General features: G+C 40.0%; 1 protein-coding gene across 3 annotated transcripts in view; it reads right to left on the bottom strand.

Annotated features, from left to right (window-relative positions):
* Positions 1–17,843, bottom strand: part of SMAD1 (SMAD family member 1) — a 70,447-nt gene that overhangs the window by 34,566 nt on the left and 18,038 nt on the right. The window contains exons 2-4 of one of the 3 annotated variants that reach the window (XM_074950945.1): positions 6,820–7,090; positions 6,538–6,623; positions 3,849–4,462 (exon numbers count right to left, since the gene is read on the bottom strand). In XM_074950945.1, coding sequence (XP_074807046.1) covers positions 3,849–4,248 — 400 coding nt within the window. In that variant the 5' untranslated portion in view covers positions 4,249–4,462; positions 6,538–6,623; positions 6,820–7,090. The remainder of the gene's footprint in view (positions 1–3,848; positions 4,463–6,537; positions 6,624–6,819; positions 7,091–17,843) is intronic. The other 2 variants (XM_074950944.1, XM_074950946.1) reach the window with 2 other exon arrangements.

Genomic DNA, 17,843 nt, shown 5'->3' with positions numbered 1-17,843 from the left:
AATAAAATACAACTTCAATTGATACAGAAAAGCTGCATTCTCCCTTAGATCTCTGTGCAAACATCCCACAAACATTAGTGGGACATCAACTGTGGATTGAGGAGAGTACAAAGTCCTGAGTTTATATCCCGCCCACCAACTGTAATAAAACATGAAATCTGTCCCTCTGCCTCCTGACACCCCAGTGCTAGAGTTTTTATACTAGCATGTCTAGACATTGCACAGGTCTCAGAACAGTGCTCTATTTTAATTATAAACTGCCAGTTCTCCCACTCCCATTCTCTTCACCTCTGCTTAACTCCATTCCTGTCTGTCCTTACCCTCTCCTCCCCTGCACTGCTCCCCTCACTCCCACTTCCCTTGGCTTTCCATTTAACTGATCCCCTCCTAAGTCCTCCACCCCCAAAAACAGTGGAACTAACATACCATTTATCACCATTACATTGCTCACTCAGCTAGTGTGTTTTACACCTTCCCCCACCCCATGGCCGTCTTGAATGTTTAGACAACATTGTCTCATTGTTTCATTGTACTCTCCCATCTCTCTGTATCCATCTGTTGTCTCTTGTCTTTTACTTGGATTGTAAGCTCTTTGGGGCAAGGACTGTATTTTTGTTCTACTGTGTTGGTATAGAGCTGAGCTCAAAGGGGTCTTGGTCCATGAGTAGGAGTCCTCAGTGCTACTGTAATATTACTACTCCTGATGACAATGATAATAAAACGCTTAGCTTCCTTGTGTCCATCATAATTTTATTTCCTTTTATAACTGGGGAAGAGTGGAAGGGACATCTGCCCATTTTACAGATGGGAAACTGAAGCTCAGGGAGAAGAAGGGCCTGATCCAAATTCCACCAAAGACTAAGGATATATCTACACAATGATTAAACAGCCACAGCTGGCCCAGGTCAGCTGACTTGGGCTTGCGGGGCTCGGGCTGTAGGTCTGTAAAATTGAAGGGTAGATGTTTGGGCTCAGACTTCAGCCCAAGCCCCGCAGCCCAAGCCCTGCAAACCAAAGTCAGCTGACCCAGGCCTGCCATGGGTGAATAATTGCTACGTAGACATATGCTAATTCAGTGGCTCTCAACCTTTCCAGAGTACTGTACACCTTTCAGGAGTCTGATTTGTCTTGTGTACATGCAAGTATCACCTCACTTAACAACTAACTGCTTACAAAAACCAGACATTAAAAATATACGTGTGTTAGCAAACTATTACTGAAAAATTGCTTAACTTTCTTATTTTTACCATATCAATTATAAAATAAATAGACTGGAATATAAATATTGTACTTACATTTCAGCGTATAGTATACAGAGCAGTATAAACAAGTCATTGTCTGTATGAAATTTTAGTTTGTACTGACTTTGCTAGTGCTTTTTATGTAGCGTGTTGTAAAACTAGTCAAAATATCTAGATGCATTGATGTACCTCCTGGGAGACCTCTGCGTAACCCCAGGGGTACATATACCCTTGTTTGAGAACCACTGCCCTAGTTGACTTCGGTGGCCTTTAGATCAGGCCCTAAAGCCCCGACTCAGCAAAACATTTAAGCACAAGTTCAAGTCAAAACTACACTCTGTTCAGCAGTTATTTCCAGAATATTTTGATTGAGAGGACTGCACTAGACTTTTGTGAACTTTTGAACATTTCCAAGGCCTCCTCAGTATTTGAATATATTCTGTCCTCCCTTTAGCTGTGAAAATGCCCTAAAAAACTGGAGCCTACCAGGTGATTCAATAAGAGTGTAGTTTTTCCTCAAGATGAGAACTCTAGAAAAGTAAAATGGGGTTTTTTTTCCCCCTTTCTTTCTTCTTTTTACTGCTCAACTAAAATCTTTGCATTCAAATATTTAATTGTACCTGGATAGCTTTTCTTTAAAAGAGTATCCAGGAGTCAGAATGTGTAATATTAGCTTTATTTCCTTAAGACACTATTTAAAACAACAAAACTGAATAAAAATGACAATGACACTAAATCCAGGAAGATAAGTAAATGGATGGTTTGCAAGCTACCAGATACAACCGTGATGACATATTTTAGATGTTAAAATATACAGTAAGCCCTCCAATGTATTTGCCTATCTTGCTGCAGCATCATGAAGTTTTTGTAGTTTTTTTTAAAATACCGTGCAACAAGATGAGAACATTCTCAAACACCAAACCAGTAAGCTGCTGCCAAGATTAAATCAAGAAGAGTTAGCATAACGTTAAGTAACATGTTCTAATAGCAAATGTCTTATTGTTGCTCAATGACTTAAGATTTTTTTTTTTTTTTTTTTTTTTTTAAAGGAATCCAAGCCTTCAGCACATTGGGATACACCTGATCCAGCTGTCTATGCATAAAGGACAGAGTCAGAGACAACTGCTCATTTTAATGTCTCACATCTAAAGAACAGGAAACTGTGAGGAGGACATTCCTTTAAGCTTCTGCTGCACAAAATGTGCATGTTGTGGTATCAGTTTAGCTATTTGGATTGTTTCCAAATTAATACTTAAATGATGAAAGGAAATATTATATAGCACCATAAATATGCACTGCACGTTACAAAACAGAGCTGCAAAAACCGTGAACTATAAGGCCTTGTCTACAGTGTAGTTTTTAGCTATCTGTGTAGCTATGCAAGTATAATTGCTCCGTTACAAATCCCTAGTATAGATGCACTGCACAACTATAAGCCATGATGAACTAGTGCATAGCAGCCACACTAGGGATTGTCACTGGTGCAACTACATCTGTACAGCTACACCAGTGGTGACTAAAGCCTCCTGTGTAGACAAGCCCCAAATAATTAAGCATATGCATAACTGAATTCATGTGAATATTTCCAGTGAACTGAATTGGACTACTCACACAAGCAAATAAAGCCTGTGCGTAAGAAGTGTTCGCAGGATTAGTGCCTTAAGAAGGCAAGAAGAGAAGGAGGTGGTGCCAAACAAGGATTTTACATTTTAAGAGTGGAAAAATGGGGGGGAAAAAACCAACATCTGTAAAGTGCATGAAATGGATTTTAAAATTCTGTATGTGTATTTAGAAAGTAACAGACTATTGGTCACTAAAGCAGTATAAGCCAAATTGTGAACCTTTCTAGAAAGAATACAGAAATGCAACTACAGAACTATAGTAAAGTCTGTGCCAGTAGCTAGAATTCAACTCTGATCTGGAAGGTCCAAATCACTGCTGTGAAGTTTGTACACGTATATGCCACATCTTCCCACAGCACTACATTGTACAAAAAGACACTTTGCTGCCCTAAAGTGCTATTCCACTGATAAATATAACGATTATTTTGTAGAATCACCTAGTAATAGCCACATACCATCCTCCTAATTGGTTATCCCACTTCTAAACCTCAAGGATATAAAGATGAAAGGATCTCTTTGAGAATGAAAATTCTGACTTGGCCAAATGGTTGCCTATATTTTAATTTTTTTGTGAAAATTACAAGTCTGCACATCCAGCCATATTTGCAAAAAAGAGTTACCTGACTGTAATTTTGACTTTCAGAGCACTTTATGATTCATTAATCTGCAAGTCTGTATGGAGAGGGTGAATGACTTACCTAATATTACACTCAGTGGCCAAGCTAGGAGAAGCCAGGCCTCCTGACTCCCAGTCCTGTGTTCAGACCACCCTTCCCTATAGCCATAGAACACGTTTACACACATTTATAGTCCCCAGCATGTGAAAGAGCAAGCTACTGTATCATCACTTCTCTTTGAAATTATGAGGAGTCTGAGATGTGACATTCATATTTGCTTAAGTTTAAGAGGATACCAGCCATCTGATCACTTTAATTACTAGACTCGTATGTTACTGTCTAGATAAGATTTGAGAGAGGGAACTTACCAGGACTCTCCACTCGTTTGTAGTGGTAGGGATTGATGCAAACCTCCTTCTGTTTTGAACCGAAGGGAAACTCACAGCATTCCAGTGGTTTCAGTTCATGATGGCTCTGGAGGTCTGGCCAGCGCCACACTCTACAGTAAATTACATGTGGTAGCCCTTTCCGGTGCGAAACCTGAAGCCTGCCATCCAGGGAACGAGGAATTGTAACACAGTTGCTGGGCTGACCTGGACAGCTTAATGCTTTTTCCAGTTCCTCCATAGCACCTTTTTTCTTCTTTAATTTTTTAACTAATGCATCAACAGCTTTCTCTGCCCATTTTTCTTCTTCATCCCCCTGCTTCCATCCCAGCAGCCTCTTAACTGCTGGGCTTGTGAAGGAGAATAAGCTTGTCACATTCATGGTGATCAACTCAGTCACACTGGATACTGAAGAAACAGAAAAGATTGCCCCCTGAAAAATGGACACAGCAGATCCTGTATGTAAATGGACACCAAAGGTTTGCCTGAATTTATACTGTTCCCTTTGGCTTTCTGATTCTGAAGTCTTGAGAAACTGAAACTAACATTCCAGCTTGACAGAAGGGATCTTTGTGTTCCAAACTGAAGTCCAGCACCTAGAGGGAGGGGGAGGGGGGAAGGAGGGGAAGAGAAGAGAAACAATTTGTTTTTAGTAAGTGACAACAAATAAACATGTCTAGATGTGAAAGTGGAATGATAAAACACAAACAAAAAACCCCACATATCCAAGTGCTGACAGCCTTCAGAATCTGACTAAACTGGCAGCATCCAAATTATTACAGAACATAGATCCATCGATTTGTGCACATGATGCTGGAAGAGGGGTTCTCAAATACTTGAGCGTGAACCACATCTTGACAGGGAGCGAGTTTCACAGACCACTTCTCTTACCATTTACAGTTGCACACGTTTCCCTTTTTAAAATAAATCTAAATAAAATTAAATCTGAAATTATGACAACTTGTGTTAAGGCCTAAACTCACTATGATTATCAGTTACATTAAATTTAATACTGCACTGTACATGTGTGCTGCTGAAGTTTTTTAGAAAGTCAAATCACTGAGCCAGTAGGAGTCAGTGGATAAGCACTAGGACCCAGAGTTTGCTGAAGTTCTAAACCAGCTTAAAAATTATTATTAATAATAGCAGCAGCCGCCTGTTTTGCAGGTCCAAAAGAATATTTTCTTCATTTTAGTTTATTCAACTAGTTCAGTTCAATGACTACTTCATTCAAAAATTAAGAAAATCAAATGGGAGTTTGAGAAAGCAGAAAAGTTTTTCTTCTTCTTATGTCGAAGGAAAAAAAAAAACAACAACCTGGTGTGCGCTGATGAGATTTACTAGTTCTAAAAAATCTTGAAGGACATAGTAACTAGAAACAATCAGTTCAATTCACTACCTACAGATATCTCCTCTGTTTATTAAAATCAGTTTTAAATAAAAAAAAAACATGTTTTGATTAGCTTTTGCCCCCTTTTGTGTATCCAGCATATTTAAAGTGATTTTACTAAATACAAAAAATAAAAAATGTTGCATTTTAGTGCATTTTAAAAGAATTGCTATTTCCACCCTAACAAATTTGTTGCAAATCAAATCACAAGTAAAAAATTAATCTAGTAAATTAATCATTCACCATTTTCTAACATAGTAAAAATATAAACGATAAGAACCTGAATAAATCTGTTAAACTATATAACTGCTTAAATAAATGTGTATAGATACAGTATATCTTTCTGGTTAGCAAAAAAGTACCAAATTTAGTGTAAAGGCTATGTTTAGTTGCAAATCAATGTTTTAATGTTACCAGCCAATGAGAATCAACCTTTCTTTATAAAACAAAAAAAAAGTGAAAATGCAAAACACAACTACAATACATTATTTAAATCAAGGTTTCCTTCTTTCTGATTTACATCATGATTAAAATGATTTAAATCAACCCAGCCTGCCTTCCATTCACAAATTTAACAGCCCTATGGAATTTATAGCAAATAGGTGGAAAAAGTATTTTTAGCGGTCTTCAGTTTAGCAGCTGATAACAAGGAGAGTCAGTAGCACATGACCATCCAGCATTCTGCAGACCACCAGCAATACAGGGACCAGTTTGAAAACCACAGCAACTAGAGTCTGTGAATACTGTGACCTGAAATAAATTAGGTCAGCTTGTTCATCTCAATACGTTATTTTTCGTTTAAAAAACTGACTAAAAACTTAAAAGATTTAAAACCAAGGATCTCTTTGTCAAGACCCATGTCACATTAAAAAAAAAAAATGCAAGCCACACATGCAGGCTATAGGAAGTAGCCATCATGACTTCATATGGACCCCCTCCCAGGGGCCACATGACAGTTTCAGGTTCTTATTTTAAATCATGTTTAAAGTTCAGCAGAAAAGTTATGATGAAAAGACAATTTTAGATAACTGGGGTAACCTGTTGCGATCCAGAAAAAAAAAGAAACAAAATTAAAAGCAACAAGATGTAATCACATGCAGTTTTGAATAGAATCATACACCGAGTCTTCAACATTAATTTGTAGTATCTAACAAGAGATATCTTTAGAGTGACAGAAGCGATGTGTTACCAGATATATTTTTACATTTATTTTCTGGACTCTGCCAGAATGAGGATTTGTCACCAGTTTATTCAGTGGCTTTGCCATATCTATCAACATACCTGGAGTACTTTCAATTAAAATGAAACACCGTAAAGTATTTTGTCATGAAAATGTTATCAGATAACAATGTTGCTCTTGAAGTTATCTGAAATACAAAAAATGGAAAAATAAATTATGTCAACACCGTTTACAACTAATCCATGTCTGTTTATACTTGGTGCTAGTTTATCCCACTCTTAAGAAAACTTTAAGAATTCAAGTAATCAAATTTTGTACAATATTGTCAATGAAATGGAAGATTTTCATGAGCCTGGAGCAAATTTAAGAATATATTCAGTTACCTGGACATTTGCTGTATTATTTCATGAACTCAAACTCAATTACCACCACTGAATGTGCTCTGGATATGATTTATCCTTATGTGTACTGTGAAGTGCTCCATTAAGTGCTGTGGTGAGTTAAGAACCTCATCAGTAGAGCGCCACGTGTGGTTAGAGTATAACGGGCAAGTCATGGAAGTTAGTCTTGACTCTCAGAATACTCTCCAATATGTAAAAATAAGTGTTATATTGCTCTGATCAGATTTCCAAAACTCCACAGACTAAAGCTTTCCTTAAAAAAAGAAACATAACAGGTTAAAAGTTTCAATTTAAAAAAAGCCTTCTCTATGTTACTACAAGCTTAGTTTATTCCTCATGAAATAATTTTAAAAGTTAATATTCCACTCTGTGTGTCAATCCTTCCAGATTGGACAATGAAAACACACATCAATTTCACTTTTATTTATAGTCTGCTTTCAGAGTCACATCCACTAGCACAATACTACAAGTTTCAAATGGCTAAATAAATAAAAATAAAAGAAATTGTTTTTATTTATTTAGGTAACTGTTTCCATTAGAATGGAAAGATTGTAAGCTATACAATTTTATTTTTACAAGCCCTAAATCTTGGGCCTACATGTAAGCGGGGGAATAGTCCCGTTATTGTGGGGAACTTTCCTGGCTTCTGCACTACCCCGGTGAAGTGGGCTAGTGGAATTGGGAGCGAGGACTCCGATCCTTTCTTTACCCAGTGGCCTCCCTGCCCTTGAGGACTCCCCGTCCACTCTCCTGTCTGGCAGAGTCCTCATAACCCCAACAAGGCTGGGCCCAGGATTCCTGGGGGGCTCAACCCCCAACCCTGCTGTGGTCACCTAGGACAGGGGCTAGGGTGTCCCTGCTCTGGGGTACTCTCTCTGCACTGGGCAATTCTCTGACCCACTGACCATTACATACAAGTTAAAGCAAATGCAAGTTATTTAATCAACAATTAATTTTAAAAAGAATAAGGAAAAATGGGGAAGGTTAAAGGAAACACATCAACCCGCTCTATGGCAGGGAACATCACAAATAGTGTCTCTGGAATGTCAGGGCAGTTCACAGTCTGTTCCTTGTAAGTCCCAGGCCGCCTTCTCATGCCCTGGCTGTGCTGTAGGGATGCTGCCGTGCTCTGGTGGTGGCCACACGCTCTCAGGCTCTAAGTGGTAGGACCCTTCTTCCCAGTGTCACCCACGCCCTGTCGGGCTCATGATCCAAGCCTGACCTGCAGAGCCTCTTGGCTGAGGTGTCTCCCTGTGCTGGGCCCGCTGCCCAGAGTCCCCCTTGGTTTCCTCAGCTGCTCACCGCACCCAGCTCTAGACTGCTCCAGCCCCAGCTCCACCACTCTGTCTCAGCACTGCTGCTGCTGCTCTGCCTTCAGCTCCCTGGGCTGCTTCTTTGGCCCCTCTGGCTCTGGTTGCTGCAGATCTGCTCCCAGGGCAAGTCTGCTCTCTCTGGGCTGTGCCTCTGGCTTTGGGGCTGCAGCTCTGCTCCCAGGACAGGGTCTGCTCTCTCTGGATCTGGCACAGCTCTGCTCCCCAGCTTAGCCTGGGCCCCTGCTTTCTCCTTAGTTCAGCCCCACTCTGTCTGACCCAGGCAAATCCAGCTCACAGGACCTCCCTGGCCTCCTGACTCCCTGATTAACCTGCCCGCCCTATCATTCAGGCTGACCTGGAGCATTGGCCTCTCCCCATTGTTCCTGGGGGCTGTCAGTCTCAGGGTCCTGATTCCCCATCGACCCTTCCCCCTTTTTAGTACTGGGAGCTAGCAACTAAAACACCCCCACTGAATGTTAGTAAGGGGGCAAAAGTCCCCTTACGTACATAATGGTGTTCTTTTAATGTCAGTTGCTGAACATTAACTAGCTGTGGGTATCTTTTCATTTGGGCTTCATTTATTGTTATTGAACTGCTTTAACACAATAGGTCAAATCCTGTTTGCCTTTCACAAACTAGTAGTCTCATTGATTCTAATGGGACTAATGTGGAAGGTGAACAAGGTTTGCAATTTTTTCCTGTTTTCAAAAATAACTCCATCATGGTTTTAAAAGGTAAGTGTCATATCAAGGTATTCTGTACATTTAGTTGTGGCTAAAGACAAATACTCTATAGAAGCAAGGACTTATACACTAGTTCTACAAGACTCAACAGGACTTTCAAAAACATCCAGATGTGGCCTAGCCCAGCACCATGTGCAGAAATAGGTTAATGCTAAGAACTCTTGAAAAATCTCACATTTATATTTCACCCATCTATGCTACATTGCATAACAGCACAGTCTAGAGCAGGGTTTTATGAACCACATTTCTACCCCTTCAAAATTCCTTTACGTCCCTGTGGCAACTGCACAGAAAAATATTAGAAAAGCCTGTATTTTTAGCCATCATTGAAGTGCATGAAATTTAGCAGCTGGAAATGCCAGCATCATATGACTAGCCAGCTCTCTATGGACATGCACCATAGTTGGCTTTAGTATTGCTTTTTTTAAGTTACTTACATTTTGCTACGCTGGATAATCTATTCAAAATAAATGGGACAAAGACAACACACATTTCTAAATTAATTGTGTTGAAACTGCTATACACCAAAGTCTGCTATGATCTGCTCTAACGCAGAATTCCAATGTCAAGACAGTATTAAACTAAAAAAAGATAGCGTAGGTGGAGTTTTTTCATTTCCAAGAATTATAAAGTGTATCCATGGTTCTGAGCTTTTGCCAGTACATTCCGTTTTCCTTTCTGCCACTTTTGGTTTTTGCAATGCATCATTTCCTGTATTGCTTTTACACAAAGTGGTCTTATCAGTTTAAAGTGCAAAATAAAGATTAACACATGAGTCAGCAGATGACAGATTTTCTCCTCTCTTCCGCAGAAAATACACATGCCCTTCTGGGGGGGGGGAGGGGGGGGAGGGTATGCGCTCCTAATAGCTAAGTCACTACCAGTCCTTGAAGATAAATATGTTTATCCACAAGGTATTGTACAATCAGAAAAATAAGATGATCTCCATGTGATCTTGACCCTGGTTTAAAGGAAATCTAGTTCCTGGCCAGTTAGCAACCACTCCTTATGTCAAACCACACATACCTTTATTGTGTATTCTGAAGCTGAAATCAAACTTATTTCAAATGCAACTACCTCTTTGTATTTTTTTTCTTCACTTTAGCTAGCTTTAGTGTTTAGTCTTTGGACCTTACAGAAATACTTAAAAAACAAACAGTTTAAAACAAAACTGCCACAAACAGCTGTGTTACTTGCTTTGTATTTAAACAAAACTCAGCTAGGCAGCTTCCCGAACAGTGAGATTATTTTTCTTTCTAGCCTCCAATGAAGAGACAATTATAACTAAGAATCTGTCAGCAACACTGAGTGGCTAGTTCGATGGTGAATATTTTACTGCCTTCAAATGCCCACAAGACAGTCTGTAGGAATCTATCCTCATTTGGATAAGAGGTTGTTTTTTGGCAGGTGGGGAGAGGGGTCAGGACAATCAAATTACCACCACTGATGGAGGAAGGGAACCAACTCCTAGCCCCAGGTTCAAACAAACAAGGAGGTAGCTTTGACTCTTGTACTGACTTTAGTGTTTACTTTAATGCTCAGTGGGGCAGACAAAATAAAGAATTCCAGTAAAAAGGTTTTAAAATGTGTACAACTCAATAAAAAAAATAAAAAAAATTCAGGCATAAAAATTGTGAGAGTGCCAAGGGGGAATGGAAATCAAGAGAATCCACACAACTCCTAAGAGAGGTTTTTTTCCATTCGTTTTTCCACACTTAGTTCCATGGTTCTTTTCTCAATCTTCATTAGTTATTAATGGCATAAAGAAATAATAGGACAAGGGATTTTAATTTGCTTCTTAGAAAATAGTCATTTGATTCACTTCTCTGAAAGAAGCTCACATCTTCACAGCAATTCATTTCTTTCAATACAATATTTAGCGCTTGCAACAGAAATCAGAGTGGCTCCTCCCTGCTTTTGGTTCCCACTTTGCTCCCTGCAAAAATATTTTCCCACACAAGACTATGCCCTGGTCTACATTTAAAATTTAGAGCGACCTAGTTACAGCACTCAAGGGGGTGAAAAATTCATACACCACGCTGAGTGCTGTAGTTAAGTAGACCGAACCCCAGGTAATGTAGACCTCGCTGGGTCAACAAAAGAATTCTTCTTTTGCCCCCCATTCTTGCAGCAACCAGCGAAAAGATTTGTTTTTTCATGTTGGAACTAGGTCATGGGAGAATTGAGTGTCACTGATTCAATTATAACTGTAGTATAGATGGGGTATAAACTATTATTACAAGTACCATGGATCAGAGTATTGCACTGCAATGGACCACAGAATTTCTCCCAGTAAGTTTTACCAATTTGTATATTAATTTTTGTTTGGAACCTTATAGAAAACAGACCAATTTTCACACCTTTAAGTGTGACCAACTATGCATATCCAATCTTCCTTCAGTGGGAGCTGAGAGAAGTCCTCAAAGTGGGCAACAAGAGATTTTATTGTTGGTAACACCAGCTTACCCTTCTGAGCTACAGATTCTGATAACTTTACTTACACTAAAGAGCAACTTCACAAGTGCTCCTGGTGAAGTCACTGAGATTACTCAGGGAGTGAAGTACCATCCAATGGGCTCAAATTAATAGCAAACACAAGCTAAGTCCTGAAAGAACAGAAAAGCCTCTAAACCAAATAATGTGGACTACAGCCTATCTTTTTTACATAGTTCAGATAAACTCCATTTATGACCATTTTATAATTAAAAAAAAAGTTAGCTTGTAACAAGCTTGTAAATCACAAGATAAGCATTTTAGATGCCAAATTCAGTACTAAAAAAATAAAAAAATCAAGAGGTAAAAAGGGGGAAATGTGTCTTTCCTTTTTATCATAAAGCCCCGATGTGATTTTTTTAAGTAAACACAGAGCATTCCCTTTCCTGACAGTATGAACTGTCTTTAAAAAACAGGTGTTGTTTACAACAAACACCACCACACACACACACACAGATGTGTGGGTGTGTTAATACACACAAAGGCAGGATAGCTGAAACCTCTTCCTATATTTAGATCTGTCTGGTCAGCTGTAATTGCATAATTTAATCAGGACCCTCTACAGCGGAAATACATCCATATTCATCATAGGCATCAAAGGAAACATCTTTACAACTATATCCTTTTACAAACCAACGCATGGTCCCACGCCATTCTCCCAATTGTTGAATTCCTCCTTTGGGAAGAGCATGGAATTTTATTTCTTTTGATCAGTTGAAAAAAATCACTTCCCTCTAATTCTGCACAGTAGGGCAGGAGGCGTTTCCTTCACAGGTGAGCTGTTGATTTGTCTCTTTCAGGAATTTTTATTTTTTAATGGTTAAAATGCACATTTAAAATGCAAAGGAAAATTTGAGAAGCTAGATCATCATATGTTAAAATCAAGTTTGTAAGACAAAATTTATTGTGTCTTTTATTCCGGAAGGCAGCACAGTCCAGTGCATATGACATGGGACTGGGAGATAGAACAGAACCATAATCTGCTGGTCTATTTTAGGATTTGCCTACAATGGGGTATTTTGCATCAGAATAGCTATATCAAATGCAAACCCAGTGAAGCTGCAATGACACAAGTGTCTTCACGAAGGGTTTGCACTCATGCCTCTATACAGGTAGCAAAAACAAAGAGTGTAGAAAAGCCCTAGAACTGAAGTCTGATCCTGATCTCATGTATCTGAGATTAAGTCATTTATCTCTGCATCTCAGCCTCCTCATCTCTAAAATGTGGATAGACAATGCTTTACCAAAGTACACAAGACAAAATCTGAAGGAAAAAAATAAAATTTATACAGTAAGATGTGTTTTAATCAAAGCTCAGCAACACAGAAACTGGCTCCTCAAAACCAAGCCAATATTATTTTAAATAATCATTTAAAATATCTGCTTTTAATAATTATCTTTACAAACTCTTGAAATAGCTCCTTCCCTTTCATTTTACTACTAAAAAAAATTTCTACAGCTACATGCATAACATTTACCTCCAAAGCATTTCTTGGCAAGAAAATTCTCTAATTTTTTTTTTCAATTTATAGAATCAATTTTATAAAACTTTAAATCACCTTTATAGACCAATCATTACTCTATCTCCTCAGCTACTTCATTTTAAAGAAAGATCTGAGTTTTATTAAATTCTTTGGTTAAAATTTTCCAGCAGTCCCTTTAAGTGTTGTAATAAGAACCCATCTGACCCACAAATGTAGCATTCTGAACAAAGAAAGTGTTTAAAGACAATATAGCTTCAAAAGCCAAGTTTATACAACCACTGAAATAAACATCAAGATCTGCCAGATTTCCACCCTCCAATGAAAAGTCTGTTTAACTACTGCATGCCATTAGTGGTCTCTTGAAAACCAGGACTGGACTTCCACATTACATTAGACCAGCTCAGTCTGGGCTTACAGAATAATCAGTGACCAGCAGCTACACTTTCAAATTGCAGGAAGTGCTCTTTGGCGCTCTCTTTTATTCAATATTTGTCAACCCACCTGAGTATGCCATACTCTTAAACAAAAGAGGCAAAGATGGGAAAGTCTTGAATTTCTTTATAGCTCATAAACTGAAGATTTTTTTTTTAATTGGAGATTTACAGGAGAAAGAGCATATCCATGCATCCTACAGTGGTTGGTAGACTCAGGGAAGACCAGATCAGAAAGCTTAGCTATTCATATTCAGATTGTTTATAAACAAACAAAATCTCAAAAAACAAAAACAAAAAACTAATAATCACAAAACCAAACAAACCAGCCTACTCGATCCCAGGTGGTAGTGACCAAAACTCATGTTGTGTGATGTGAGAACAAACACGTTGGGCTTGTCTACACTAGAAAGTTATATCGTTTTAACTATACCAGCATAATCCCCCTAATATAGATGTTGTTTGTCAGTATAAAGTGCCTTACACCATGTGGAAGGGGAAATAAATACACTTGATATAAGCCACCTTTATACCAGTATAAATGCAGAAACACTAGGGCTTTTACCAGTATAAATACTGGTTTCACACACACACACACACACACACCCTGAACCAAAACACTTATACTGGTTGAACTGAAGTATAGATCACTGTTATCAGTTTATCCCCAAACTGGCAAATGACCCCCGGACACAAAGACACCATTTGAGACTGGTACCCTTGTTGATAGCAAGGACAAAGACTGAATAGGTGGGAAAAATCAAGACAGTCTCATTCCTTGAGGTGGTCCCTCCACATAAGTTTAATGCCTTAACTCTCAGGTCTGGTCTATACTTAACTGTTTTACTAGCATAGTTATGCAGGTTAGGAAAACAATTTTTTTACATTTACATCGTTATGCCAGTAAAAGCCCTAGACTAGATGCAGTGATAGAGGCAGTGTTACCTAATGGCTAAGAACTTGGAAGACCTGGGTTCTATTCCCAGCTCTGCCAAAGACCTGCTGGGTGACCTTCGGCAAATTATTTCACCTGTGCCTCAGTTTACCCACCTTTAAAATAGGGATAGTGATACTTTATAAAGTGCTATGAAATCTACTGATGAAAAACGCTATACAAAAGCTAGATATTATTATACCTTATGCTGGTGCCCTGAAATGGCATAAGCTATCCCTGCATAAACACTTGCATACTGCTATAATTGCATCCACACTAGAGGCTTCTATCAGTAGAGCTATACAAGTAAAATTACACCAGCAAAACCCTTACTATTGCCCCAACCAACTGTCCCACACCATGCAGGGGGGTGGCAACACAGCTATAGGCAATTTGGCATGGACAAGAGTCATGCTGCAATTGCTGCAGGGCCCAAGGGCAAGCACTCTCAGGCTGAAACCTGCAGCACAAGCCCATACTACTCTCACTGATCTCAACCAGTCCTATGACAAATGGAGACTTCGTAATCACTGCCTCTAAGGAATGATACAGCAAGGATCCAGGAACCTTGGATATGCTCCTCCTTTTTAAAAATCACAAAAAGAAAGACATGGGCCTAAATTTGAGGAATAAAAAAAGCTAGAAAATTGATGAATGAAGCAAAAATAGCTAGCACACCTTGAAATCAAGGTATACACAATTGCATGCCTACGGTTTTCTTCTGTCCCGAACATTAAGGCCTTGGAGGATTTTGCTCCAAGGGTTGGAGGCACTGAAATACAGACAGTAGCGAACAGATCACACAGCACACTACAACAGGATAATTTTAAAGGAAGTGAAAAAACATGACCCTACTATGCTTACAGGAAATACAGATGTTTTACAATAAAAGGAAACTGTTACAGTATATTCTCCTGGTCTTCTGGTTGCTTCTGTGGGTTATTTTGTTTATGCCCTAGGAACAGAAATCAAGACAAGTAAAAGTCACTAGGTATCATTTTCTTATCTGAGCTTCTCCATTATTAATGTGCCCTACATTATTCTAAACCAAGAAATATTACTTGGGGTGCTGGGTGCATTTGCACCTTTTTCACACTAATTGACTGAGAGCAGATAATCAGTTCTCCAGGACAACTGCAGAACTTCAGTGAGCTCCACTAACATGTAATTAGTTACTGACATTTTCTAACTTAGCTAGGAATAGTCACATGCCAAATCAGGTCCTCTCTCCTATGCAGATAGGCCATATAAAGCTAAGGACAAGAACTGAATTGCATGAGTTTTTGGTAACTGGTCATGCCAATATCTTTTCTGCGCCACCACCACCACACATGCTGACAACTTGTGCTTAAAAAATAAATAAATGAACAAAAACACTTTTATAGTAAACAGGTGGTGTTCAAGAGGATGTACTCTGTGCGGATCCCACTGTAGCTGTACATACACCCCGCATGCGCAAGATCACAGACTTGTGACCAGCAGTGTCTGTTGAGGCCGTGCAACGCCCCCTCATTCTCCTCTCTCATACAAGAGCATAAAGGACGGGGCAGTTGCAACAATCTCTCAGGGTAGTTAAGAACTACAAAATAAACAAGTGTGGCGATAGCCTGGTCCTATCTACACAAGAAAGCAACCTCCTGAAGCACGTGTAGTAGTTTCTTCTTCTGGTGGTGGTTTCAGCAAGAGGACAGGAAGCTTGATCAACAGTTTAGATAAAAGCTGAGAACACTTTAGGAAAGAACTTCAGGTGAGGTCTCGGCACTACCTTGTTCCTGTGGAGAGTTGTAATGGAGATTTAGCCATAAGCATTTGAAGCTCGCTCACTCACTCGGCTGAAGTCAGAGCCCACCAATAAAACCAAGCTTCAGAGCGAGGTCGTGTGTGGAACATTCTGAGAAGGACCACACTGAAGTCCCAGGTTCTCTGACTGGTGACGTAAAAGTTCCTTGATAAACTTTAATACCATGGAGTGAGACACAATCAAACAACTATACAGACCGGTGGCAAGGTGAAATTGCCGTGAGGTAGCCCAAATAGAGCTGAGTGGAAGCGCGGCCTGTTTCAAGCATCAGAGGTAGTCATGGGTCTTATGTACTAAGGTCTGAGCAGGGTCCAGACCATGCTTGGCCACCTGTATGGAGAATCTCTTCTATGACTACGTCCATCTGATAAATATTTCCCTATTCTGAACAACAATTTCCTGGACCTGGAGGGAGCAGACAGTATCTGTGGTACTCAGCCAACCAACAGCTGTACTGTCAGATGCAGTGACCCCGGGTCTGGATACAGTATCAGCAGTGGTGCTGTGAGATCAGGTCCAGATGGCCCAGAAGGCCCAGAAGCTGGCTTGGTGACTGAATGGATATTTAAGAGATCTGTCAGCCAAAATTGTCTTGGCCAATAGAGAGGCAATCAGAATGACCATGACCTTATCTCTGCTGATGTTGGAGATCACCCTGGGAATTAGGTGAACAGGTAGAAAGGCATGGAGCAAACCTCCATCCCACTGTAGGAATGGGCTTATTCCACCTATGGAACAAAATTTCTAATATATGACATTGTCCTTGCTGGCAAACAAGTCTATCAGGAAAATCCTCAAAGACAGAATATCAGCTCCACTATCGATCTGTGCAACGACCATTCATGGCTGGTCACAGATTGACTGCTCAGGACATCCACTAGGTTGTTGTTGACTCTCAGGAGGTGAAGAGCCATTGGTGTCACCTTGTTCTGGTGACATCAAGTCCGAAACTAGATGGCCTCCCAGACCACAGGGGTGAGAAGAAGGTGCCCTTTTTTTGTATGCAGTGCATATCTGTGTTGTCCATGAAGATCTGCACTACCCAAATTCCAGAAGACATGCTGGAGCTCCACACAGGCCAGCCTGATAGCTCTGTGCTCCAGGACAGTCATCTGTCTCCAGAAAAGTCTACGGATCAGGTCCTTTGAATTTGTAGATGGTCCAATGAGCTCCCCAGTCTGCCCTGACACCTCCGTGATCAGGGTCTTTGTCAGGGAGGCGACTGAAAAGGATACTTCTCTTCGTGTGTTTGTTGGGTCCACCCGCCAAGCCAGCTCTGCAATGACATGCTGGGAGCACTGAAACCATCCTGTCTAATATCTTGCTGGGGAACAGACTGACCTGGAGGGGCCACAAATGAAGTCCAGTAAGCCGTGGTGTCATGTATGTGCATGCTGACATGTGGCTAACATTGCGAGACAAGTCCATGCTGTTGTAGTCTGTTTTAATGTCAGCTGAAGATTGAATGGCTGTAACGTCTGGAACCTGTCCTCCTAAGGCAGATATGCATTTTCAGATCTGGAGTTCATCATGGTTCCTATGAGGGAGCAAGAGATGATTTTCGTTATTCACTAGCAGGCCCAACTGAGCGAACAGGCATATAGTGCATTCCAAACTTGCTGCAGTCTCCTGCTGTGATCTCCCTCTGAGCAGCTGGTCATCCGGATAGGGGTAGAAGTGGGCCTTCTCAGGTGGGCCACTATCACCAGCAGGCATTTTTGTGAAGATTCTTGGTGCTGTGGAGAGCTTGAATGACAGTATCTTGTACAGGTAATGAGTTTGGTCCCCCCACAATGTGGTTCCCCAG

This window comes from Natator depressus, chromosome 4 (assembly GCF_965152275.1).
Source record: "Natator depressus isolate rNatDep1 chromosome 4, rNatDep2.hap1, whole genome shotgun sequence".
NCBI classification, from domain to species: Eukaryota; Metazoa; Chordata; order Testudines; family Cheloniidae; genus Natator; species Natator depressus.
This window is presented reverse-complemented; position numbering and strand designations above follow the sequence as displayed.